The following is a 26,823-nucleotide window of genomic DNA, read 5'->3' on the forward strand; positions in this document are numbered from 1 at the left end:
CTATTAGGAAGGGGCATGCCAAGGTCATCCCTTCCTAATAGCGAGTCAGAAGTGTATGTACCATTGTTTTGGTCGAAAAATACTTGAAGTTTACTGCCTACTTCGAGTAAGCCCCTCGCAAACAGGAAGGAGTCCCAATGAGACCACTTTTGCTTTGTGAATGGCTGCAAACATATTTGTAAGAGCAGACAGTGGTCCTTTAAGGAAAACAGGCTGCATATGGACAAAAAAAAGGTTGTTTTATTGAAAAATCAAACACAAACATGGGGGTCTGCTGTCCTCAGCAGGCCACCATCCGGGTGTTTCCAGACATTCCCAATGGGCTAGAAATTGCAACCTGCCTCATGAATATTAAAAAGGCAGGTCCCTTGCGACCCATTTGAGAATCGCAAACCGTGTCTGTTGTACATTCCATTTTATGAATCGCAAAATGGAACAGTCGTTTATCTGGCCCTTAGTTCACTAATCGCACTGTCAACTGGGCTGGAGCATACATATATTACTAAAGCATGATGTGGTAGTGCACTGCCATTTACAGATAGCATATTTTCCATTGAAATGGCCACAAAGCTTTCCCAGTAAAATGTAGTTTCACTTGTAATAGTGCATAAACAAGGTTTGCGAATTGTGTTTCAGAACAAATATTTAAAATGTGCACATCACCAAGGAAATTATTCTAATTTGTTTTGAGCCTATAAAAATATTTTTGCTCAGCAGAATTACAAAAATGTGCCTTAATAACTAGTGAAATACATTTGAACTGTTTGAACAGTTCACTTAGCTATGTCATTGTTGTATTAGTTAGCTATTTCAGTGTTGTATTAGAAAAAAGCCTGACATCTTACAGCCTTTCATTTCACATGCTTTAAGCAATTCAATTATAACACAGTTCACTTTTCAAAATCCTCAACTTCAGTCACAGAAAAATAAATGTAGAAAGAAAAACTGACTTTTGACCTGTCTCTAAAAGCCAGCAATTGTGACAAGATAACAAGATTTAAACGCATCTTTATTGCTCTTTCACATTGTGAGCAATAAAGATGCCTTTAAATCTTATCTGAACACATTCGCTCCACTTTCAGAGACAGAGGTCAAAAGTCAGTTTGTCTTCCACAGACGTTCGAGGATTTTCAACTCGCCTGAAAGGGCGAGTAGTTCCTAAAAATCGGTCGTCCTTATTTAATCTTGCTAAACAATACGAGTGGATTTTTCGAGCCCTGGCCTTTCTCAAACCGGGTCCCGCAGGTGACCATTACTTTGAACGCCTCTCAGTCGTTGGGGAGCGCATCTAGATGATCTGATTATACTGGCCATATGCCTAGCTCTCTGAGCCTTCTTTCAAGTCATTTAGGGCTAAGTAATTCTCAACAAGACAGACAATGACTCCCATATATTGCCTCGAGAAGGAAGGCGGCATGGCATGCACTTTCTCCCGCTATCAGTACTAGTGCAAAAGATCTGGCACTGGACCATCCCCCACTGCATACACCTTTTGGGGAAGCAACTTCTGGATTTAGACAAAGACTTTGAGAACATGCTCAGCTGGATGTATAATCAAGTCCATGAGCGGGAACCCCACTCAAGTCTGTTGGGGTGCCCACAAATAGACCTGTTCACTACCTCCAGAAACAAAAAATACCCACAATTTGATCCAGGTAACCACACCGCAGTCCATGAACAATGCTGTAGCGATGAACTGGTGAGGGATATTTGCCTATGCTTTTCCTCCTCCTTCAGTGCGTCGTAAAGAAGATGCTGCAAACGTCACCTCGCACCCATCCTCGTGGCTCCCACGTGGGCCAGGCAGCTCTTGGTATTCAACACCCCTCAAGAATTTAATCAGTCCCAACGGGAAGCTCCCTTACATGCTGGACCTTCTCACACACAACCAAAGCAAAATCAGGCATCCAGACCGCTCAACCTAGCTACCTGTCCCCTGCGGTTTTAGAGGTTGGCGATCTTTATCTCCAGTTTGAGTGCACGAAACCTGCAGACTTACTGCAAGGGCCTGTTGTGCTGCAAAATGGATAGGGGTTGTCCGCTATTGCATCCCCAAGCAACTGAGCCCGCTAAAGCCTATGGTTCAGGACATCATTTTTTACCTCTTGCACCTGGCACCTGAAAAAGTTAGTCCCCACTTACACTTCCATATGGCTTCACTTAGCCGTTATTACTACCTACATGCAAAACTGGAAACATTCTTTTTTTTTTCGGATTCTTGTCATCAAAGCATTCTTGAAGAACCTTGAGAACCTTGCCTCTCAGGGTGACCCTGTCCCTGCATGGAACTTTAATGTGCTAACCAGGATCATGGATTCCCCCTTTGAACCCCTGTACTCTTGCCCTTTATAGTTCTTCTCATGGAAGGTGACTCACCGCATAGCCTTAATTTCTCTCGGATGCAACAGTGAGCTGCAGGCACTTTCATTCAGGTTCACAGAGACGTTGTTGTTCTCAGAACTAACCCCAAGATTGTCCCCCATGGTTGTATCCCCTTTCCACCATAGACTATAGATCGCCAGACTCTGTATTTGAGAGTGCCCGATTTTCGGTGTGGCATGAAAGTCCAAGCAATAAATAAAGATGCCGTTAAACTCTGTACTTATCTGGTTACTTTTGCTGCGCATTAAAGATCGAGATTGAAAGCTAGGTTAGAGGCTGCAAGCTCTGGCTGGAAGGCCAGTTGCGTAGAACCAATAGGGCAGTTCAAGTTTAGCGATGCTCGGGAACGTAGGGATACCTGGGGTCCTCTTGTCCACGGCCCGGGGCGACAGGTGCAGAGTTGACTTTAGACATCAAGTTTTCTTACCAAGAGCAGTCATAGGCGAGGGAACATGCGTGCAGAGGCTGCAGGCAGCGTCTGGGAGTCCACGAGGGGTGAAACTACAATGGACTCAAGCTCTGGAGGCCGGGGGGGGCCTTGTTGACACCGTTGGCCCACTTCAACTCGGGGCGACGGGTGCAGTGGTTGCTTCAGGTGTCAGGTTTTTTCCGTTCCGGATGACTCCGGTTTTGCTTTGGAGGTTCTGCAGGATGTAGGAGAACAGGTCCGCTGTTTACAGGATGTCTTGGGCCTTTATCGAAGGCAGGCAGTCCACCCAAGGTTCTGGAATCACCAGCTGCAGGACCAGTCAACTTTGGCGCAGTTTCCAATGAGGGATGCAGACAGGCTGGCAGGGTTGGTACCAGGTCAGCTGCTTCTTCTCTCCTCTTCTTTTGCGGGTCTTCGGTGTCCACTCTTCTTAGGTCATCAGGATCTGCTACTCTGGTGCCAGGGGCTCCCCTAAATACTGAATTTAGGGGAGTGTAGAGTAGTAGCCAATGGACTACTGATTCTTGGGGTCACTATGCCACCTGTATGAACTCTTCCTGTGGGAAGTGGGCTTAACCCTGTCCCAGAATTCCTAGGTATACCATCACACCTCACAGTAGCCCACGTTAGGGGTGGTATTAGCGTGGAGGGTGCACGCCTACCTGACTAGCTAATTTTCCCACCTGTCCCGGTGCCAAGGGGGCCTTGGACAAAGGGTTCAGCTTTCTCTCCTTTGAGGGCAAGCCAGATTCGAATTTCAAAGGTGGCAGCACTTTGAGGCTTGCCGCTGAAGGAAGGCTAATCCGCAGGGCATCCTGTGTGACGGGGTGTTACAACCTCATTCCAGACAGGCTTTTGTTCTGGGTCGCCTAAGAGTAGAGACCCTTATAGGTCAGAACAGTTTGCAAGCACACCAGAAGCTGGTAGGTTTTAAAGGGGCACCTCTTAGGTGTCCTCTGGGTTAATCCATCACTGGAATCTCTGTGAGTTTATCAATACGAGATGTTTGATACCATGCATATGCTTTAAAACGGTTTACCTGGTAACTTGTACTGGAAGTAATAGGACTGACCAGTACAGGGGTCTATCTGCTCATGTAGGTATGCCCTCACATGTAATATTCAGCACCCTGCCTTTAGGGCTGTCACGCCTGCAGTTGGAGTGACTTACAAATATTACATGCAGTGTTAGGAACATGGCACACAGCAATGTAACACGTCGTGTTTTTACCTTTGTCTACACAGAACACCAAGCCTGCAGTGGCGGGCTTGCATGTGCTTGGTCCCTTAGGATGGCACAAGTCGTGCTGCATGCAGCCCTTAGGAACCCTCTTTAGTACCTCAGACCCTAGGTACCAGGGTACCATTTAATAGAGATTTACAGAAGGTGCTAAAGGTTTTGCCAATTGGCAGGAACAATTGTAGAGTTTTGGGAAAGAGCTCTGGCACTTGGGACCTGGTTTATCAGGCACAAAGTGGGGGTGACCATGTCAGAAAGGGGCACTTTCCTACACTCATTTTTTGTAATTCTGAAGTATGATGGAAATATAGATTTTAATAGAAACAAAGCAACTTTACTTGGTGATCAAATAATAATCACTGAAACCTGATTTCCACACATTATCATTTGCGTGCAATATAGGTTTTTCAGTAAAACTTGATCTCTGTGCACATTTAGTGGCCATTTCAATAGAAAATGCACTATCAGGAAATGACAGTGCAAAGCCACACATGTTTTAGTTATTAAAAAATAGACCGCCTCATGTCCTTTAAAGTTAGGTGGGTCGCGAAAGTTAGTCATTTTAAAAATAAGGTTGTGGTTCCAAAAAGTTTGGGGGTGCACTGCCCTTGAGGTTAAACATGCCACATGCACTGTATTGAAAAAAACAAATCATTCTGCAAGTCTAACCATCTCTTTCTACCTTTTCAAAATGCCACAAGGGTTATCCCTTCTCGAAGGCTGGCATAACTAAGTGGGTAGTCAATGGCATTCAGACCTGCTAACACAAATCTAAAAAGACCCTATCACTAACCCCAAACTACCTCCATCCTGGGGCGCACTCCATCCTTAAAAAAAAGTGCAACCACAGCTTTTTTGGGTAATATCCTGCTCGCAAGCTGAAGGGTGGATTTCCGGGCCTGTCAGAAAACTATGGTTACATAACCTTCTAGTTTGATCTCTTCTCTTATAACTTGTTTGACACTGCTCAATACACATGGTGCACATGCTATGTTCAACCGCCATTCCAAACCTACTTACCCGATGTGCAAAAAACAATCTAACCGAGTTGGTACCCTTGCACATTGTCCGTTAAAGGCTGAGTCACTATGCATCCTGTGTCTCGAAAGACTTTGAAACATAAAATAGAACCTGCAAACTTCCAAGCCCAACACTATGTAATGTTATAACAATTTATATAGCGCACTAATACCCTTAGGTGTCTAGGCGCTTGTGGTCCGATGCTGTAAGAGGGAAGCACATTTTTTTTAAAAACAGGTTTCAAGGTGTTTCCTAAATTCAAACAGGGATGAACTGTTCCTGAGAGAAAGTGGAAGAGAGTTCCATATCCTGATAGTACTGTCTGAAACGCCCCCACCCCCTCAAAGTTCGTCTTTTTGACACTAGAGGTGGGTATTAGGAGATCATTGGCCGACCATAGTGATCTGCTAGGAGAGTAGCAGCTAAAAGCGTGCCAAAGAAATTGTGGGCCTTCTCCGTAAAGTGCCTTGAATTTCACGTGGTGGGCGACTGGAAGCCAATGTAACTCTTGAATCCCAGCCCTAATGGACTGGTGTTTAGGAACGTCCAGCAATAATCTGGCGGCGACATTTTGCACCTATTGTAGTCTTCTTATCTGATTGGACTGCACGTTAATATAGAAGGCATTACAATAGTACAATTTTGATAAAAACCAGGGAAGTTAAGACGTTTTTTCTGGGATTTTTAGGGATAAATGGAAGAATTTTACGCACGGTTTAGATGGTAAAAAATGCAGAAGACCCCACCTTTGAAATCTGAGATTTAAAATTAAGCTTTTCATCTATTATGACCCCCAAATTCTTAGCCTTTGCTACCGGTGTAGTAAGGGGGCCCAAGGTACTTGGTCACCAAACTGGAGACCATAGAGGAAATAGCTTTCCAAATAGCACCACATTAGTTTTACTTGAATTTAACTTCAAGCAATGCCTACTCATCCAATTGCTTAGGGAGACCATACAATCATGAAGTTTGGTGGAGTAGTTAATATCCTTGTCTATTTTTGAAATCACCAATTGGGTGTCGTCTGCATACGAGGTTGGGATTAGATCAAAACTTCTGATCAAAGGTGCTAGTTCAGACACATAAGTATTAAATAGCGTAGGGCTCAATGAAGAGCCCTGTGGTACCCCACAAGGCAGAGCAAAAGGTGCAGATTTAAAATGCCTAGTTGCACTGTCTGAGTCCTATCTACTAAAAACGAAGTTAATGGTCAAAGGGCCTTTCCTCCCAAACCTATGGTCTTTAGACGTTCAGTCAACAAGGTGTGGTCCACAGTATCAAATGCCGCGGACAGGTCAAGGAGGATGAGAGCCACCGACCCTCCGCCATCTAATGCGGTGCGTATTTCCTCTGTAGTCTTTATCAGAGCTGTCTCAGTGCTGTCATGACCTAAAACCGAACTGGCTGTGGTCTAAAATGTGGTTTTCTAGGATGTAGGTAGAAAGTTCTACATTTACAATTTTCTCTAGAATGTTTGCAGGAAGCGGGAGCCTCACAATGGGTCAATAGTTGGCCGGATCCGTTAGATCTAGATTCGTTTTTTTTATAATGGTAAGATGCAAGCCTGTTTCCACAGTGTTGGAAACATTCCTTGTAAGAGCATCTGATTGTAGATGCCAGATAGCTGAGGACTAATAATATGGCTGATATTATGTCGAATCCTCGGACGACAGGGATCATCCGGAGAGCCAGATTTAGTCCTTAACAAAAGGGTGGCATTTTGCACTGGGGAGGTAGGGGTAACATTTAAGAGAGGCATTGTGGTCTTAGCTTCCTGTTCTATAACATTAGTGCTAGGTGTATACAAGGTAAATTGATCATAAATTAGATCAACCTTTGATTTAAACGCCTGCGCCAGAGTGTTACAGAAATCTTGAGTGCAGTTGGCATCATCATCCTTTTTAATGGTTGTCAAGTTGTTTATGACCTTGAAAAGTTCCTTACTTGAATTACCCACCATTTCTATCTTCAACGTAAAATATTGGCTATTCTCAGTGATTCTTTTTTTCTTATAACCAGTTAACATTTGTTTATATTGCTCTTTCTCAACTGTATCTTCATTTTTACTCCGGGCTCTTTCTTTCCTCCTACTGGCTTTTTTATCTGATCTAAGAGCTTCAGAAAACCATGGGGCAGATGGCGTCATTCTATTTTTGTTAGCCACCATCACTGGTGCTAATTGAGCAAAATTGGATTCCAGCCAAGAAGTATAACTTCTAGCTAAAATCTCTACTTCCAACTCTGGGTCTGGGAGACTATGCACTAGCTGGCTTTCCAGTACGCCTAAATCAATATTGTGCCAAGCTCTCCTGCTAATATTGGTATTCGCTGTGTTAGTTGCCTTGGATCCAGGCAAGTCATATCGAAATAGAGGAAGCTCAGATGTGATAGAGATGGCTGGATTATTAGTACACACTCCATCCAGGGTATGTCCTGCTTGATGTGTACGGCCTTGGACTAGCTGTTGGAATCCTAAATCTGATGTAATGTTGAGAAGTTCCTGAGTCTCTTTATCAGCTAGTGTTTCCAAGTGAAAATTTAAATCGCCCAGCAAGGGGAAACATCTAGATTGGATACCCAATTCAAGCAAAGGAAATAAGTTGTTCTAAAATCCACTTCTAGCACCTGGTGTGTGATAAATGAATAATCCTTTAAATGTTTCTTGATCAGATACACCAATATTAAAAAGAAGAGCTTCGCAGTCCGCAGCAGGTAAAATTCTACAGTGAGATATAATTTCACTTCTATGAATTATTGCAAGGCCTCTGCCTTTTGTTTATAGGTCTATCATGCCTGAAGACTTTATACCCACAGGGCACAGCAATATTAAAATCTGGGTCGGATGATTCTTCGCCACAGGTTTCTGTAACAAACATAACATCCAACTTATCTGTAATAAAATTTGCTATCTCATATCTATGTCTAATCAATGACAAACAAATACTTAGCGTCCCAACAACACTAGAAGGCAGGGGTATGCAGAGCCTGGAACTCTAGAGCAATACACACTACTAAAATTTGCTTACAGGTTAGTATTTTTCTTCTCCCTGTTTTTGTATCTGAGCTTTGCTAGTCCTTTATGACTCCTTGTAGCATAAACATAGTCCTGCACATCCACATTCCTCTTATTTCTCTGGGCTTCCTAGGGTGTGGCTATCACCCCTCCTTTTCCTCTTTCCTCCCATCTAACGTAAGAATTCAGAGCCCTATGAGGTCCTGCAAATGGAATCAGCCCTCCTGCATACATTTCATTCAAAGAATTGGCAAGTTGCAACCCTTCAGTTGTGAAACTCGATACAATTAACTTACTTGGTATAAAGCAAACACGTTCATTGAGAAACTAGACTGTGCTTTCTCAGTGTGGACCGTCAAAATACCAGTAGTACCTGGCAGGGAAAAATTATGGGAGCCATGTGAAAAGCCAATTTTCTACAGTGAAACTGTTTTCCTACTTTTTTGGTGTTGTACCCAACTTGATTGGCAATAAGAGCAGATGTAGGTGTCTTTTCTGAGGCCAATACTCATCACACCCTGGCTAGTCTAAACTAGTTTGACTGGATAATCTGTTGTTAAAAGCCTATACAATCAGGCCAGCAACAGGATCGAATATTTCTCTAGAGTTTGAGGATTCTACAAACATTACAGACCCTCTGATGGCTATATAGACCTTCTGGTGACTTTATGCTGATTTCACAACCCAATAGTAAGAAGTACAGCACACAAATCACCTCTTTTGTGATTGTTTTGATACCAACGAGGCCTGCCGGTGAACGGAAGAAATGCACTGGACCAGGACTAACTTTGTGGTAGTCCTCCTTAGTTCTGATTAGACCAAAGTCTGGGGGAAAACTGCCTGGTAATGAAAGAAGGAAGAACTGGCCTGCCTGCCTGCCTGTCAGGGAACTGGACTGCATTTGGCAGAAGTATCCCTGGGAAGGGTTGGTCAAGGTCGAGCTATGATTTCAACTGACTACTTTGGCAGAGGGTGTAATGGTTCTTGTGCTCACTGCTTTCACACAAACACCCAAATGTATCTCCCTCCACAAGGTGTTGTGACGCAGGACATAAGAGTTAATCCTTGCTCCTTACAGACTCCACAGGCAGAATCAAAGCGGTCTACCTTCTTTACACACCATATTTACACATTGGCCAAAGGCTTATTGGTAGGCATACACCAAGGATCCCTTGACATCTGTGTAATCTCACATTAATGGACAGGCTCTGCACATACACATTAAGAAATCTAGTAATTGGTGATCATATACTGCATAAAATGTTAAATTGCATTGATTGTGCCCCATGTTTTCTTAAGCATTCTTGTGTTCTATTTCAGGAGGATATTTTAAAGAATGCGCTAACAATTTTTATGTTTGTTTTGTTTCATTCAGGCAATAACAACACCAGCTATGGCAGTCAGTCATATCATGCTAGAATCGTATAAAAAGTATATACTAGTCTCTTTGATATTACATGGCAAAGTTCAGCAGCTGCCGAAATACACCTCACAGATAGTAGGTCGATTTATTAAGGTGAGCAGAATGCGTATCTATATATCTTATGTGTGTTTATTTTGTTTGTGTAGTGCAAACTAAATTTCATCATTGCTTATAGGTGTCTTGAATCGGGTGGAAAAAAGGTTCTTTATAAATTGAGAAGTGCTTTACCTAGAATTCCCTTTTAATATGTTTGCCATAGTTGAAGCACAGGCAAAAAACTATTCAACTCATAGACGTGCATAACATTAAAAGCTCTGGCTTGATCGAACATGGACTAAGAGTTTGAGGGTTTTTAACCCTGCCCTAAGAAACATGAATCGAAGTCTTGCAGATGTCTGCAGGGAGATCGTTACAAACAGGTGAGGGTGCCAACGGCTGAGGAGTGCCTGTCACCTACTTCTGAATTTATTCTGATGACTTTTAGGCAGCTTGAGCCGAAGGGCTGGCAGCATCAGATGTTGCCCTTAAGGTATATAAGTGTGAATATTGTCTCTAGAACTTCTTCAAGCCCAATAGCATTTCTAGGTATGACTATAGATTGAACATGTGGGGTTTGGAAGCATGTATGCTAAATGCAGTGTGACCGATATAACCACATTTTCAACAGAAAGATTGAATATTATTCATAGAGGTTAAATTATAAACAGGCATCTCTCAATACCAATACAGTGTTCTTCCTTTTTGCCTCAAATCCGCACCTCAATTATTTTCAGAATGCATGGCAGGAATCATGGCTATCCCAAGAAGATAGGGCATCTTTGTTAATACATACCTTGACGACTGACTATTGAAGTCTTCTTTATCATCTAAACTTCCTAATCTACTCTGTTCCTTCTCTCGACTTGGACCTTTTTTATTTTTACTGAGTTTTATATAGTGGGACTTGACCTGAATCGGGTATCGGAGCGCTTTACATAGCATTATATTGCATTACATTAGGACACATTCATTTTTGTTAGGCACGGGGAGATTAAAGGATGTTCAGCGTCATTGCCGAGACTCCAACACAGTTTCCCAGATACTAGGTCGACCGCCCCAGCCGTTAGGCCAACTCCTCTCCCCCTTCATATCAGTTTCCCAAAGACCATCCTGAATCCAACACAAGTGCAAAATAAAAAGCCTAGTCTCACAGAGAATCTAATTGGGTGAAGGAAGTACTTTTCAGTATAACAAAAAAAAAATACGAAAACTGTCATGTGTTCACCATATTTTTGTTACAAAAACACTCTTCCTACTTCTCAGATGTTATGAAACCTTTTTACAGTTTTATTATCTAGTAAATATTAGAAACGTTTTTCAATATGTTTCATACACCATTCAGTCGAAATAATGTACATGGTATTCTTTATAGCCTACCCACTCACTTCACAAATTCTCACTACATCTTAATATGTCAATAACACTTATCACCATGTATTTATTTGGCTGTCTGTCGATACCAGTCAGCCAGCACACTAGACAGTGATAGGTTTTTCAGCGGGTACCTCTAAGGTGCCCTCTGAGTGCATACCATAATAAATATTGTACTGGCAACAGTACAGATGTATTAAGACAAGATGTTTGATCCCAAACACCATAAGTTTCAATAAAACCATCATGTAGCAGGGGAACTCATAATTACTAGTGCCTAGTACATGTAGTTAAGATGCCTTCCCTGTTCGCTTGCACCATCTAGTAATTGAACTATACAGCACAGGTGCATATCTGCTAATGCAGATATGCCTTCACATGTAATATAATGCACTCTGGCTTAGTTCAACAAGGCCTGCTGTATGGGTGACTTGCATATATTATGTGCATTGACTTAGGCATGACAGTCAGTGAGTTTGCCATGTGTTTTCATTCATGGTTTGCCCCATGACCAGACTGCAATGCCAGGCGTATGCAGCTTGTAGTAGGGTCCTTTAGAGTGGCATAGTACATGCTGCAGCTCTTAGGAAACATTCTGTGGTACCCATGCCCTAGTTACAGGGGTACCATTTACTAGGTACTTACAGGGGGCCACAATGTGTGTCAATTGTTTGAAAATTAGACCATTTTATCTTATTTTGAGAAAAGGGCACTGGAACTGGGGCCTGGTTAGTAGGGAACCAGTGCACATCAGAAGAAAAACATCAGTACCAGTGGCAAAAAGTGGGGGTGACGATGACAAAAGGGTCACTTTCCTACAATTTGGCATAGATCTCTTCCCAAGATGGGCATCACACAGGTTGTCTCTTATAGTTCTCGGTTAGATGTACGCTCCATAGGCATCTGTTGTCTTCTAACAAGATGCATACAGCTTCCTGTAATTAAAACATATACAAGCAGAGTAACTTAACATCTATTAAACTGTCACTAAAATCATGTATTTGTACATATAGAATATACAATCATTTCTCACTCATGATCACATTCTGAAGTCTAAATGGACTGTCCAGACCTTATTTCCACTGTCATCTTTTCTACCTTCCAACAAGATACCTTACTAAAATTCTGTTTAATCACTCAAACATATCTTGCTTGGGCAAAGTAAACCACCTTTATGCAGATTTTTCTCAAACTTCTAGCAAAGTCAGAGCAAAAATAAAACAAAGCCTCCACATCTGTTGGCAAGTTCTTTAAATGCTTCTGGATAAGTACCAGAAGGATTCTGCCATATCAGCCATAGTGCCAAAGAGAAGAAAAGTGAAAGGCCTCCAGGGAAGCCTCCGCTTCCATTTGTACTTTGCCTTACTACACTGACTTTCTTCCGAGCGAGGTCAGAGAGAATCACAATGTTGCAAGGTGAAAGTATTATGTGGTATGGCAGGAGTGTCTTGCCATATAATAGCTCAATTCACAAAGATGGACCCTGGATACTCACTTGTACACCTTGACTCAGTCCTGTTAGAGTGTAAAAGAGCAGACCGGCTACTTAACCCGGTGACCACGACTGGAATTCCGCCGCGGTGCGGGTGAGTTATGACTGGGCGTGGTCAGGGCGTGGTCAGGACGGCCCACGGCCGTCCTCCACACATGCCCACCGTGACGTCGGATGGCCAAGGGCCGTCCGCCCACAAAGGGTTAAAGGAACATGTGTTAAGTATATTACATCACCAACATGGACAATAAGTAATTGACACGACCTAAGAGAAATCAGACCATTTATAAAAAATAAAGCTGATTTTTATACATTTTTAGACGCCCAAACTAAATTTTATACCTACAGGAGTACCAGGCTTATCAGTTTAGAAGCATTAAATAAATCAGTACTTTACCAGTGTAAGACAATAACGTTGCGGTCAATGGGAAAAACACGTGAGTTTGAAAGTGCCTCTTCTGGCCTCCGCTTTTTGCAAACACAAGGAGATGATGGATGGAGCGCTGAAACTTTTCAGACACACGCCCCCAGTCACAGATCTGGGTTGAATTCGGGCTGGACTGTTCCTATGAGGCACAGGGTCAAGACTGATTTGCATATGGGCATGTCTAAACTGGGGTGGCGTGGTGAGCAAAATAACGATGGATTAAACCCTGGTCTGTGACTGGGGTGAATGTTTTGCCATTGTGCAACATTCCGTCCATCATCTTGTGTGTTGCTGTTCGCCCTATGTGGGAAGTGTATCCCCAGACGTGGGTCCCATGCTCACTACTCCACTGGAGTCAAGCTATCCTGGCTGATGACGGCTGATAGCTAGAAACCGGTCCTAGGATGCTTGATTCCGGTCCAGGGAAGACATGGCCTGGCAGTTCGGGCTGGACTGTTCCCATGAGGCACAGGGTCAAGACTGATTTGCATATGGCCATGTCTGAACTGTTGTACAATGTTTTGCAATTGTACAACATTCCGTCCATCATCTTGTGTGTTTAGCCTTGGCTTTTTGCCTGGAAAACTGTGTGGTTTCAATTGAAAGTGCACAGGGTCCCTGCCAACCGGGATCCTTGTGCCAGAGCTCCTTCCCTAAAGCTGTACCACAGTTGGCAACTTCAGACCCCCCTGTAAGTCCCTAGTAAATGGTACCTTGGTCTGGACTGGAGAGGGTCCCCTAGATTCCCCTCACCAAGGCCATGCTAACTGCCACTGTAGCCTGCATGACTTGATGCGGGCAAAAACGATCAGGTCGACATGGCACGGTGTGTCTTGTGAAAGCAGCACTGCCCAAGATATAGGTAAGTCACCCCTCTAGCAGGTCTTACACGCCCTAAGGAAAGGTGTACTATATCTCAGGTGTGGGCATATCTGCATGAGCAGATATACCCCTATAATATTTAAGTCTATTCTTGATAATGTAAGGGCCAGGGAAGCCATAGCCACTACATGGGCTGGAAACTCGACAACTCGAGTTCCCCAGCACTATGATGGCTTCCCTGAATCCAGGAGTGTTTCGTACCAAACAATTCCTCTAAATAACCCCACACTGATGCCAGTGTTGGATTTATTAAAACATGTACTCAAAGGGGACCTGAAGGGTGCCCCCTGAAAACCTACGAACCCTGGTATGGTCTTTAACTGGCTTTAGGCTGCCTGCCACCACCAGACATGTTTCTGGACCGCTGGGTCGAGAGCCCTTGCTCGCTCAGGTCAGAAATAAAGCCTGTTTTGGGTGGAGGTGTCACACTTCCTCCCCCAGGATGAGCACAGTGCCCGAGAGGGAAGCTTCAAAGGCCTTTCCGCCTTTGTAATGCAACCCCAGCATTTGCTGCTAGCAGCAGATGGCAGCCCCGGGTAAAAAACTCCCACTTTTTGGCAGGAGAACTGGCTGGGAAACTTGGTGATAATAGGTGAGCCCTCCCCAACTCCACCCCTCAGATACTGGAGGCGAAGTGAAGCACATTTTTTAGTGCCTACCATCTTGGATATAGCGAGCAAAGATAAACGTGATGGGGAGTTGCACATGGAAAGTTGGAGGGCAAGGATATGCCATTGTAATTGGAAAAGCCCAGTTACTGGTAGATGACTTCTTTAAAGATTTTATTGTACTAAATGATTTTTGGGAACTTTCTCAATTCTGATTTAAAGTTCTATCTTCTGTGTGGTGTTTGATATGTATTACCCCTACGGAAATGCTTTGGAGTGGTGAGTCATGTAGGTTAAAATACCCATTTTACTTTTGAAAGCACTACAACATGCCTCACTGTCAATATCTTTACATTTGCTTTGCAGCCCTTGAGCAATGCTTACCATGAATTAGCACAAGTTTATGCAACCAACAATCCTGCAGAGCTCAGAATTCTAGTAAATAAGCACAGTGAGACATTTACCAGGGAGAACAACATGGGATTGGTGAAACAGTGCTTGTCATCTCTTTATAAAAAGAATATTCAGAGGCTAACAAAGGTAAGGTGGTTTGTTGTTTTTCTTTGTTATTCTACTTTTGTATTATAAGCAACTATTGATGCATATTGACGTTAACTGATCTTTGAAGTTAAAGGCTTCACAGGTGCTGCCGGTTCACCAATCTGGGTTCTGATTTCATGGCCAACTGTCGATAATTTGTAAACTAGAACCGTTAATGAGTTTACCTTTTATTACTCTTTTGCATCTCCTCTTCCAACAATGGGTGTGAATGGCCTGCATCACAGTTAGGATGGAAGGTGAGCCTCTGACTTCCAACATGAATATGCCTGCCCTGTGTGCTAGCCTTGGCTCTATCCATTACCAGTTTACACAACTCCTTTCCTTTTTTTTCCCCCTCTGGTCAGCTGAAAATCAGTAAAGGATCATACCCCTTTCGTTCTACCTTTCAGTGCATTTTTATTTTTTTCCAATTTGCATCCTTTCCTTTAGTGAAAGGGCGTTTTTTTCCAAAACATTTTATTTTTGATTAACAAAATAAGTCTTGTCTGTCCGGTGGATGCCAATGATGACTAGTTTCAAGCGATGCAAAAAGTTCGATAGTATCTTCCTAGCCTCTGATAATGGGACCTTGTTGTCCATTGGGTTACATTTCCTTCTTTGCTGGAATCCCTCCTGGGTGAGGAAAACCACCCCCATTCCAGAGATCTTCTACCACCTTTTCAGTATGAAAATCCTCCAGGCGCACATACTTGAAAATACCCATTTAGTGGTTTAGCACACAGTCAGATGACTTGGTACCCGCAGATTATTTTGGTTCAGCTGGTGATGTACTCTAGCCTAAGACTTGCAGCAAACAGATGTGCAACAATCTGGTGTAGATTTTGCCGTCTAATCTACCAGAATTTCTAGGAAAGTCAAAAGCCCAGTGCCAAATCCCTTCTGGTAAATAAACTAAATACCACACCTTTAACCTGTATCACTATAAACTGTTACACGTGAAGATTGATGCAGGCCATTATAGTCATTTATATTGTTTTTATTCATGCATCATATGACAATTGCCAATTATTCTCCTCTGTGTGCAAACATGAATTTAGTAAGAATACAATTACAGGAATTTTCATTGCAATCTTTGGTGTTAATTTCAGACTTTTTTGACGCTGTCCTTGCAAGACATGGCAAGTAGAGTACAGTTGTCAGGAGCCCAGGAAGCCGAAAAGTATGTCCTTCACATGGTAAGAAAATATTTCATCATTTGTACGAAGTCAGTCAGCCATTTGTGTTTTGTGTTAGCAGAGGTATAAGTAATTTTGCTACACCTTTGTTAAATTGGCATACTTGAAAGAATAATTCTACCGGGATTTTATATATAACATGCTTAATAGTAGGAACATTCATGAGGTTTCAGGATATAAAACACAAAGCACGGGCACCTTAATTACGTTATTTGTGCTACAAGCTCCTTTCATTTTTCACAAGCATACTTTCTTCCCCACAAAGTTTGGTAATTTTTCATGTCGAACATCTTATTGGGTTGCATTTAAAAAAAAATATTTTTAAATATTTTTTCTCTCTGGTGCAGAATATTTTTGAGGCCCAGAGATTTTTCTCTTTAACATTTTAAATGGTGCGATCATTGAAATTTTCCTTTTACTTGCAGCACCTGGAGGGGTGCATTGGAGAGCTATTTTTTCAAAAGTCCTCTGTGTTAAACTGTTAGGCTGCATTACAATTGCTTAGACAGAAAACAATAGCCTGGGTTAACTGTGGAAAAATTCAAAATAATTTTGAAAATGGAGCCTTCTCCATCTACTTCTAGATTTCAGTCCTTGTGGGTTACGATTTTGTAGACCTTCCTAGTTCCACTTTGTGTAGCGAAACGTATTTGCTTGTAGACTTAGTTCTCATTCAGGCGAGTTTTCATTAGTCATAAGCTCAATAGCCTCTTTTTCAAATGTATACAAAAGCACTTTTATCAAGAAAAGGCAATTGGTCCTGTAAACCTAGAGCCTTTCATCTAAGAGTAAGTGAGTTATCACTCCAATATTGAGGAAAGGTCCGGTTCCTGAAATAAAGCATTTGCATCTGCTGTCCTTGAGTCAGTGATATATGCAACTACAAAGAAGAGGTCATACAGGATACCTGTGAACCACATTTCACTATATATTTAACATTTTGGGAACTTTTTATGGGATTTCATAAAATGTTGTAAAAAAAAGATAAACATTTAATACACTGGTTTAATACAAGCCCTTTTCTTTCAAGATATGGCAAATAAAACTGTCTCAATGGAAGTATTTATATAACTCCTTTCTGACGACCTACAATCAGAGCTTAAAGTCATATTAGTGGAAGGAAGTCAAATGTGACCTGAGAACATGAACGCATTATGTAGCAACAGGAATGCTCAGAGACTTAGGTTAGCCATGTCTGGCTTTTATGTATACAAACCAGTTGACTAGGTTCTGGAGAGAATAATTTTAGAAATATATAAATCTAAGTAAGTGGAGGTCTTTACATTAAAAGATCTCACTGTTCTATAATTAATCCTTGACCTTCAGGAGCCTATTAGCAGTGCATTACAGTTTACTAGTGGCATACACATTTCTCCAGGCCCTACCCACCTAGCGAAGGTGTAGGCAACTTTCGGAGGAATAACTTGGGCTGCTTGCAAGTTAAATCCACTGGAGGTTTGTTACTAGTGCCATCTCCGAATGAATGAGACTTCCACACATTCTTCAACAGAGCAATCAGTTCTAGGAACCAGTTTATAAGGGCCACCTCTCTAGCAAGTCTTCAAAATTTCAAGACCTTGCTAAGGTCCAGAATGACCATTTAATTTTTGTTAAAGTAGCATTGTCAGTTGTTTGGATCTAGTAAAGTGAGAACATTGTATACACAACACTACTTCTTTTGTTTAAATTAAGGCCTAGTGTTTAAAAACAGTTCGGAGCTCGAGATTGTTTAACATGTTCAGGAAAGGACATTAGAAGTGCTCACTCTGTATTTGTGAAAACACTGCAAATTTCTCATATAGTTTTCAAATCTGTGTATGTTTGAAACGCATACTACTAGATAAAGTTCAAGGTGATACGGAGAAATTATATTTTGTATGTGGGAACAAAATGACTAATTTAGAATCCAGCTGTTACGCCTAGCACCACCAGACTTTACCACAAAATGTTCTACAAATGTAAAGGACCATCAAAGAGAAATGGGGATACTAATGATGGGTACATCTTACTGCAGATTCCTTACTTAAAGAATATCCACAGATGCCAGTTGGGATCTCAAGATTTTTTTAGCAGTGTTCCAGCACATTGGTAGGTAACATTGTGCTGCTCCACGGTTAGTCTGTACCATCCCGGAAGTATAGGGCAGAGTCTCATAAGCCCTACCCCTGCAGTGCTGTTATCAGCCCCTTTCTTTTCACATCCGTTGAGGCGGACCTGGAGCTGTGCTCCAAACTTTGTCTTCCAAAGACTTCCAGAATTCTACAACAGTGTGGTAGTGAATGTTGTACCCACTGAAAACGACAGGGTCCAATCCAAACCAAGACTGCATGAATAGATCCGCACAATGTGTGTTTGTGCTGCTTGAGCTCTAGCTGCAACTCTTAAATTTGTGCTTTTATGCATATTGAGTATCAGGAGGCTCGGCTCTTTTTTGCCAAATGTAGGAAAAGGCCCCTTTTTGACAAGGTCTCCCCATTTGTTGCCTGGTATTTGATGCAACTTTGATTGAAGTGCCCAGTGTTCCTGCTAACCAGGTCCCCAGTGCCAGTGTTCTTTACTAAAAACAAGGTAACTTTGCAATTGTTCCATATTTGGCAAGACCTTTAGCACCCCTGTAAGTCCCTAGTAAATTGTAAAGAGGGTCCCTAAGGGCTGCAGCATGCATTGTGCGATCCTAAGGGACTGCCACTGCAGGATGCATGAAATGGTGAGACAAAAGTGAAAACACAAAATGGTGCACACCCACACCCTGTGCACCATGTCCCCAGACCAGACAATGCAAGAAATATATGGCAGTCACCCCTGGAAACGTACTATACCCCGGCCTAAACAAGTCCCTACTCTGATCCGTAAAAAGTTGTACCCTAGTCAATTTTTGACTAACTTTTTACGATCCTTTTTGATCTATTTTCGAAGTCTTTCGAGTCCGAAGGTGCCGGTAGTGATGCCGGGGTTCAAGCCCTGCGCCGACTGCAACCGACTGATGTCGGTTCCCGACCCCCATCGCCGGTGCCTGCACTGTCTAGGCCCGGACCACGACGACAAGTCCTGCTTGTCGTGGTGATCCGGGCCCAGACAGTGATGTCTAAACCTATACGGGAGCGGTCCCGTAAGCGACTCTAGCTTCGGCAGTCCGCCCCGCGCCGCTCGAGGTCCCGGTCCGAAAGGAGGTCGAGGGACCGGTCACGGGGCCGGAGTCACTACATTTCCGGGAGTAGTCATCGGTCTTCGGGCTCGAAGTCCTCAGGTAAGAGGCACAAGAAGTCGAAGAGGAAACATCGCTCTTCTGACTCCCCCTGACGCTCGCCTGACGTGGCCGGGGGTTTGGGCGACACCGACCACTCGGCTCTGCGGCCTGCTCCATACCCGCCGGTCCCTGGGCAGCACTCGTCGCCGGAGGAGATCGAGGCCTTCCTCTCGGCCATGAGGTCGCTCACTCCTCCCGTCTGGTTCCGCGGCGCTTTCGGGCAAAGCGGCCCGACTAGGTCCCCACGCGGGCCCGGTGCTTCGGCCCCGGCGCCGACGGGTGCTTCGGCCCCGGCGCCGTGTGAGACTTCGGTCCAGACGCCGCAGGGCCCCACTGGATCCGGATCTGGGTCGCCGCCGGTCGACCTCACGACCTCAACGGCGCCGGCCCACGCGCCGTCCCAGGACGACGCCGTCCCTGGTCCTACCCTCTATTCGGGTACGGCGTCGAAGCGGCGCCATATTCGACGCCGCTTGGAGATTTCTATTTCTATGACCCGGCCCCATCCTTTGAGCCTCCGTACCAGTCGATGGGGGACGAGGGGGATTGGGAGGGGTCTAAGGACCCTCTGGCACGTGAGTGTCAGTCTTCTGCGGACTGGACAGGAGAGCTTGGGGAGGCCAGTGGTCCAGACACTTCGCCCGACACTGGTTTTGTCTCCCCTCCTAGCGTGGCTACGGAGGAGGGGGCGGCTTATAGCGTGGTGCTGATGAGGGCGGCCAAGGCCTTGGGCCTTGAGCTTCCCGTCGCGGCCGTTAGGACTAACCTCCTCACTGAGGTCCTTAAACCGCAGTCAAGCTCGGCCAAGCCTCTGCTGCCCTTTAATGAGGCCTTATCTGACGTTCTTCTGGGCACTTGGTCCAAGCCCGCTACAGGTCAGCCTGTGGATAGGAACGTGGCCAGGCGCCACCGCCCGGCTCCGGGCGACCCTTGCTTTCTGTCTACCCACCCCAGAGAGCCTGGTTATCCAGGCCTCTAATTCCCAGACCGCATTCCCGGAGGCTCCCCCGGATCGGGAATCCAAGAGGTACGAACAATACGGGTAAAAAGTATTCATCCCTGAGTTTAGGATTGCGGTCAGTCAACACCGCGTGCCTCTTGGGCCGCTACACCCACTCTCTGTGGGATACGGTCGCGGACGTGCTGCCAGAATGCCCGGTGGAGGTCCGGGCTAAACTCGGCCAAGCCCTTGTGGAGGGTCTAGATGCGGCGCGTTATTCCATCCGGTGTGGGCTGGACACTACGGACTCACTAGGCTGAACGATGGCAACGACGGTGGCGATTCGTTGCCACGCCTGATTGAGGTCCTCCAACTTCTCGGCTGATGTCCAAAACACACTTATGGACATGCCGTTCGATGGCAGTCGCCTCTTTGGCGACAAGGCAGACCATGCGCTTGAGCGCTTTAAGGACTCCAGGGCTACGGCCAAGTCCTTGGGCCTCTTGGCCCCGCACCAAGGAAGGGGCGCCCCACACGTCCAGCCAGCCACGGGCCGCAGACTGCCGTCCAGCGCGGTGGTAGACGTGGGAACCGCCGTGGCGGCCGTCGGGGACAACGGCGAGGCCAGTCCACACCTACCCCTGCAGCATCCGCCTCAAAACCTTCCTAGTCCGAGCTTTCAGGCCCATGTGACGCCAGTGGGGGGCAGGGTTCGCCATCACCACCACCACTGGCGCACTGTCACATCGGACAGGTGGGTGCTGCAAATCGTCCGAAGGGGCTACTCCCTCCCCTTCGAGACGTCCCCTCCAGCCATGCCACCGCAGTACCACCGCGTGTCGGGGGATCACTTTAAACTTCTGCAGGAGGAAGTTACGGCCCTCTTGGCTAAGGGGGCCATCGAGCGCGTTCCTGGGCCAGAAGTATGGTGTGGTTGTTACTGCCACTACTTTCTGGTACCCAAGAATGGCAAAGGGGGCCTCCGCCCTATCTTGGACCTACGAAACGTCAACGGCTTCCTCAAGGAAGGAGAAGTTCAAGATGCTGACATTGGCTCAGGTCTTAGCTGCCCTAGACCCTCGAGACTGGATGGTGGCGTTGGACTTGCAGGAAGCTTATTTTCACATCCCCGCCCTGCCGGCCTACCGGCGTTACCTGCGGTTCACGGTAGGCCACGAGCACTTTGTTTACCGTGCTCCCCTTCAGCCTTACCAGCGCCCCACGGGTGTTCACGAAAGTGATGGCGTGGTCGCAGCTCATCTGCGCAGGTTAGGGGTTTCAGTCTTCCCCTACCTCGACGATTGGTTGTTGAAGGCGGGCTCGCCCCAGACAGTCGTCAGCCACCTCCAGACTACAGCCGACCTCCTGCACCTGCTGGGGTTCTCCATCAATGTGCCGAATTCACACGTGTGTCCCTCTCAGAAGCTCCTCTTCATCGGAGCGGTTCTAGACTCGGCGCAGTTTCAGGTTTATCCTCCCGAACAGCGGGTTTGGGATATTCAGGCTCTGATTCCGGTCTTTCGGCCTTTATCCCGAGTCTCGGTCAGGTTGACGCTGCGGCTTCTGGGGCTGATGGCCTCCTACATCCTTGTGGTGCATCACGCCCGGTGGCGGATGCGGGCTCTGCAGTGGGACCTGAAGTTTCAGTGGGCCCAGCATCAGGGCAACTTGTCCGCCATGTCTTGATCTCAGAGGGCACTGCAAAGCAGTTGCAGTGGTGGCTCACGGACTGCGATTTGGTCAGCGGCAGATCCCTCTCCCTACCCCAACCGGAGCACGTAGTTGTGATGGACGCGTCCCTCCAGGGCTGGGGGGGCCACATGGGAGAGGCGGAGATCAGAGGCCTCTGGTCTCCGGCGGAGTCCCAGCTCCACATCAACCTTCTGGAGCTGCGGGTGATCCGGCTTGCACTGAAGGCATTCCTCCCCTCTGTCCGGGGGAGTGTAGTGCAGGTGTTCACGGACAACACCACCGCCATGTGGTACTGCAACAAACAGGGCTGGGTGGGGTCGTGGACCCTATGCCAGGAGGCTCTGCGCCTCTGGCAGTGGCTGGAACATCAGGGTGTGACCCTAGTGGTTCAACACCTGGCAGGTTCCCTGAACGCCAGGGCGGACTAACTCAGCCGTCGGTGCATGATGGATCACGAATGGCGTCTGAACTCGGACGTGGCGCAAGGCCTCTTTCAGCAGTGGGGAGAGCCTTGGTTAGATCTATTCGCCACAGAAGAGAACACGCAATGTCATCAGTTCTGCGTGTTGGAATTTCCAGGGCAGCACTCGCTCGGAGACGCTTTTCGTCGCGAGTGGAGTTGCGGTCTGTTGTACGCCTTTCCGCCTATACCACTTCTGCCCATAGTGCTGAAGAAGATCAGGCGCGACCGTCCCAGGTTATCCTTGTGGCTCCGGACTGGACAGGTAAGTGCACGACTGGGTGTACTTACCTGTGAAACTAGCACTGCCTAAGGTATTAGTAAGTCACCCCTCTAGCAGGCCTTCCTGTCCTAAGGCAGGGTGCACTACTACTCAGGTGTGGGCACATCTGCATGAGCAGATATGCCCCTACATTATTTGTATCTATTCTTAGATATTGTAAGTGTCAGGAAGTGGAGGAATATCTGGACTCCTTGTATGTTATAACCACATAGTGGTATATCAAAAAAGGAGCCACCTTCCTACATACCTGAAGTACTATTTACTAGGGACTTCCAGGGGTGTTAAGTCCTTAGCCAATTGTAGCACTATTAAACTTCATCTTGTTTTAGGGAAGGAATACTGGCAATGAGGTCTGGTTAGCAGGCCTCAGTGCACTGTCCGAGTCAAAAATCTGTATCTTCTTGTAGCTAAAGGGAGGGGGGGGGGATAGGGTAGCTGCAACAAAAGCCCAGTTCCCTACACGTCTTGCCGATACATTACATCAACCAGTGGTTCTTACAAATTGTTCAAAGGGGCTACATCGAACGGCAGAGCAACTTGCAAGGGAGCACTCTACAGTCCTGATTGAGAAAGTCATTCTTCTGTTGTCCAAAGGTCCTATAGAGCGGATGTCACACCGTGAGGGTGGGGGCAGGTGTGGTAACCGTGCTGTGCACACTATTTTTTCATTTAAAAGGACTGATGACTTACACCCATCTTGGATCCCTGCATGCAAAACTGCATTTTGAGGAAGGACAAGTTCACAATGCTCACCTTGGGTTAGGTCCTTTCAGCTTTGAACACAGGAGCCTAATTGTTGTCACTGGGTTTGCAGTACCCCTATGTTGGACAGGCCCCAGGAAGGGCTCGCTCCCTCCCCGCATAACGGAGCCCGGACACTGGCTCTCCATGTGCTACCCACAGAAGCAACCCGCAACCTGTCCCCTACGGGACGCCTGCCCTCGAACATCTTTGTGTCACCGGCCCGGGCCCCGTCAGCACCATTGCCCGGGCCCAGCCGCCATCTTGGACACTGCACCACGAGGCCGCGTGGCCTCAGCTCGACCCCAACCCTGGGCCTGGCCAGGCCCCGACATCCCGGCACCACCATCCACCCAGGAGGTGAACGGACCACTTGGCAGGTCAATGGGAGAGAGGAGTGTCGATGGCTCTCCCCTGCCCGATCGCCCCAGCCTCCCCGGGCGCTGGCTCCACCCCCCTGCTGGGTGTCTGGACTCCCTCATCCCGGACCTCCCGACCTCCAAGCGCGAGGGTCCGGACATCAAAGGGCGCCAGACCTATAACTAGGGCAGCTCCAGAGTAGGAAGGCAGTTGTATCCTGGAGTCGAGAGACACCGTGAAGAACTCATCCTTGACGGACTGCTGGCGCTGCCGCAGCCCTGCCTTGTGAACTATCGTCCTGCCTGCTGGCGCTGCCGCGGCTTTCTGCAACCTTCATCCTCGTAGGGACCTGCTGCCACGGCCCTTTGCAACCTTCATCCTCGTAGGGACCTGCTGCAGCGGCCCTTTGCAACCTCCATCCTCGTCGGGACCTGCTGGCGCTGCCGCGGTCCCCTTGCGACCACCATCTTCGTTGGGACCTGCTGGCGCTGCCGCGGCCCGTTGCTATCTACGACCTCCTCGGGACCTGCTGGCGCTGCCGCGGCCCGACCTTCCAGAACACCGAGCTCGAGGATTGTGAGCTATCATCATTCCATCTCCATACCAGATTGGTAACAAGACTGTCCCGCTACCCCCTTTCCCTGCCAGAGACTAGAATTGAGAGGATCCTCGTATCCCGATCTCACTGTATCGTCTTACCTTACTTCAAGAGCTATATATATAAAAGTGTTAAACCTTACCTTTGTGTGGTGTCCATCTGTGGGGGGGAAGTTACTTGTCTGTACGATCGCTAGGAGACGGCTCTCCCCGGAGGCCTCTCCCCCTGTCCTCGGCCGACCCTCCAGGTCCCGTCTAACATTGGTCGCCAGCGGCGCGATCCGAACCAACGCGTAAACGTACAGAGAGTAACTCACCCCACGACTAAACCACAATGTCAACCAAAGAGAGCGGATCCACAGAGAAATTCCAGATGGAAAAACTAGAAGAGTACAGCCATCGAGAGCTAAAACAATTTTGCATAGAACTAGGCATTGCTACCACCGGTCTGAGCACGAAAGAGGACTTCAAACACGCCCTAGAATCTTGGGCAGAAACAGGTACCGCCAGACCCCGGGACCAAAACGCCGAAGCACCAGAGACAAACACCACTTCGACCGAAGAAAGAAGAGCGGGTCTCTTCCGGGAAGAGATCCAAGAACGAGAGAAAAGCAGACTCCACGAATTAGAATTGGCACGGCTCAAGTTGGAAGGAGAACTGAAACTGGCAGAACAAAAGATAAACTTAGAACACTTACGGCTCCGAGAAGAGCGAGAAGAAAAACAAAGACAAAGAGAGCTCGAAGAGAAAAGACTGGCATACGAACACGAGCGCAAGCTCGCAGAGATAGAAATGCGGAAACAGAACAAAGAACTAGGGGTGCCCGAACAACCGCGCCCCCAGGCGCTACCGAACCAAAGGTCCACATCCCTAAAGATGTCGTCCGAGAATATTATCGGAACAACGACATACAACAGTGGTTCAAGGCCTACGAGATCGCCATGACCTCCCACCGGATCGATCGAAGTGACTGGGGAGCCGGTCTATGGGGGAGGTTCGTCAATGAAGGCCGCGATGCCCTGCTACAGCTCCCGGACCATCAGATGACGTCCTATGACCACATGAAGGCCGCTCTCCTCACTCGATATGGGCTCACGCCCGAGATGTACCGCCAGAGGTTCCGCGACTGCACACGGATCCCGGGTACGACTTGGGTAGAATATGTGAACTATTTCAGCCGAGCCTTCGAGGGATGGATAAAGGGGAGCCACGTAACCACTTACGAGCAACTCTTCAACCTCATTGTGTGGGAGCACCTCTCCAACAACTGCTTTGTCGAGCTCAGGCAGCACCTCCTCGACAGTAAATTGACTGAACCTCGGCAGCTCGCCGCTGAGGCTGACCGATGGGAAAGCACCCGAGTGGCCCGGAGTGGGCCAACCGAGCAGAACAGAACCAACCAAGGTCACCATCGTCCCCGAGGAGGAGGAGGAGGCCAGGGCCGGGGCAGAGAGGCCGTCCCGGCCGCTCCCGCCAACACCACCCCGCCCCCGGCCGGTCGGGGAAACCCCCCGATGCGCTCAGGGTTCCGAGCCAACGTTACTTGCCACCGGTGCCAGCGAATCGGCCACTATGCCAGCGACCCGAACTGCCCAAAGAACCAGACTCCCGGGCCTCGCCAGGTCGCTGCCGCCGCCCTAGGAGAAGAGCAAATCTCCGAAGAACATGAAGAGTACGAGCAGGAGCAACCCGAGTGGGAACCTGCCACCATGGTCCTAGCTTGCCTAGGGGGAAGAGACATGATCCCGCGGGTCCCTCTACCCGCCAACACCAGAAAATGCAGCCAGTGGGTGAACATAAATGGGCGCAAGGCCGAAGCCCTTCGTGACACGGGGGCCAGTGTGACGGCTGTCCGCTGTCACCTGGTAACCCCAGAACAAATCCTACCAAACGTTCTTTGCCCCGTCCGATCGGCTGACAATTCTGAGAGCCTGTGTCGGATGGCCTGCGTCCCCTTCGAATGGGGAGGAGTGTCCGGCATGCTAAAAGTGGCTGTCCGCGATGATGCCCCCGTCGACTGCCTCCTGGGGAACGATCTCGAGAGTTCCCCGTGGGCGGCCGTTGAAAGAAGAGAGCACCTGGGGATGTTGGGCCTCCCGGACTGGGCGTGTGTAACAAACCGGTCCATGGCCGCCCGCACCATCCCCAGACCCGAAGAACCCGAATGGCCAGCACCTCCTCCCCCGATCGCCCCAGAGGAAGACACCGTCCAGACTGACCCCCCAGAGCAAATCCAAGAAGGGCCCGCTCAGCCCCGAGACCTTCCCGACCTGGCTCAGTGGCGTCAAGAGGGGGGGTCCACCCAGGAACAATTCCGGCAGGAGCAAAAGACCTGTCCCTCCCTTGACGGACTCCGACAGCAAGCACTCGCCCAGAGCGCGGGAGACACCGCAGGGGCCCACTGGATCTATTGGGACAATGACCTATTGTACAGCGAGCA

At 47.2% G+C, this 26,823-nt stretch overlaps 1 protein-coding gene across 1 annotated transcript in view; it reads left to right on the forward strand.

The window, feature by feature from the left end:
• Positions 1 to 26,823, forward strand: part of COPS3 (COP9 signalosome subunit 3) — a 142,582-nt gene that overhangs the window by 69,758 nt on the left and 46,001 nt on the right. Inside the window, exons 7-9 of the mRNA XM_086940858.1 lie at positions 9,460 to 9,600; positions 14,693 to 14,866; positions 15,976 to 16,062. Coding sequence (XP_086796984.1) covers positions 9,460 to 9,600; positions 14,693 to 14,866; positions 15,976 to 16,062 — 402 coding nt within the window. The remainder of the gene's footprint in view (positions 1 to 9,459; positions 9,601 to 14,692; positions 14,867 to 15,975; positions 16,063 to 26,823) is intronic.

Source organism: Lissotriton vulgaris, chromosome 10 (genome assembly GCF_964263255.1).
Source record: "Lissotriton vulgaris chromosome 10, aLisVul1.2, whole genome shotgun sequence".
Lineage (NCBI taxonomy): Eukaryota > Metazoa > Chordata > Amphibia > Caudata > Salamandridae > Lissotriton > Lissotriton vulgaris.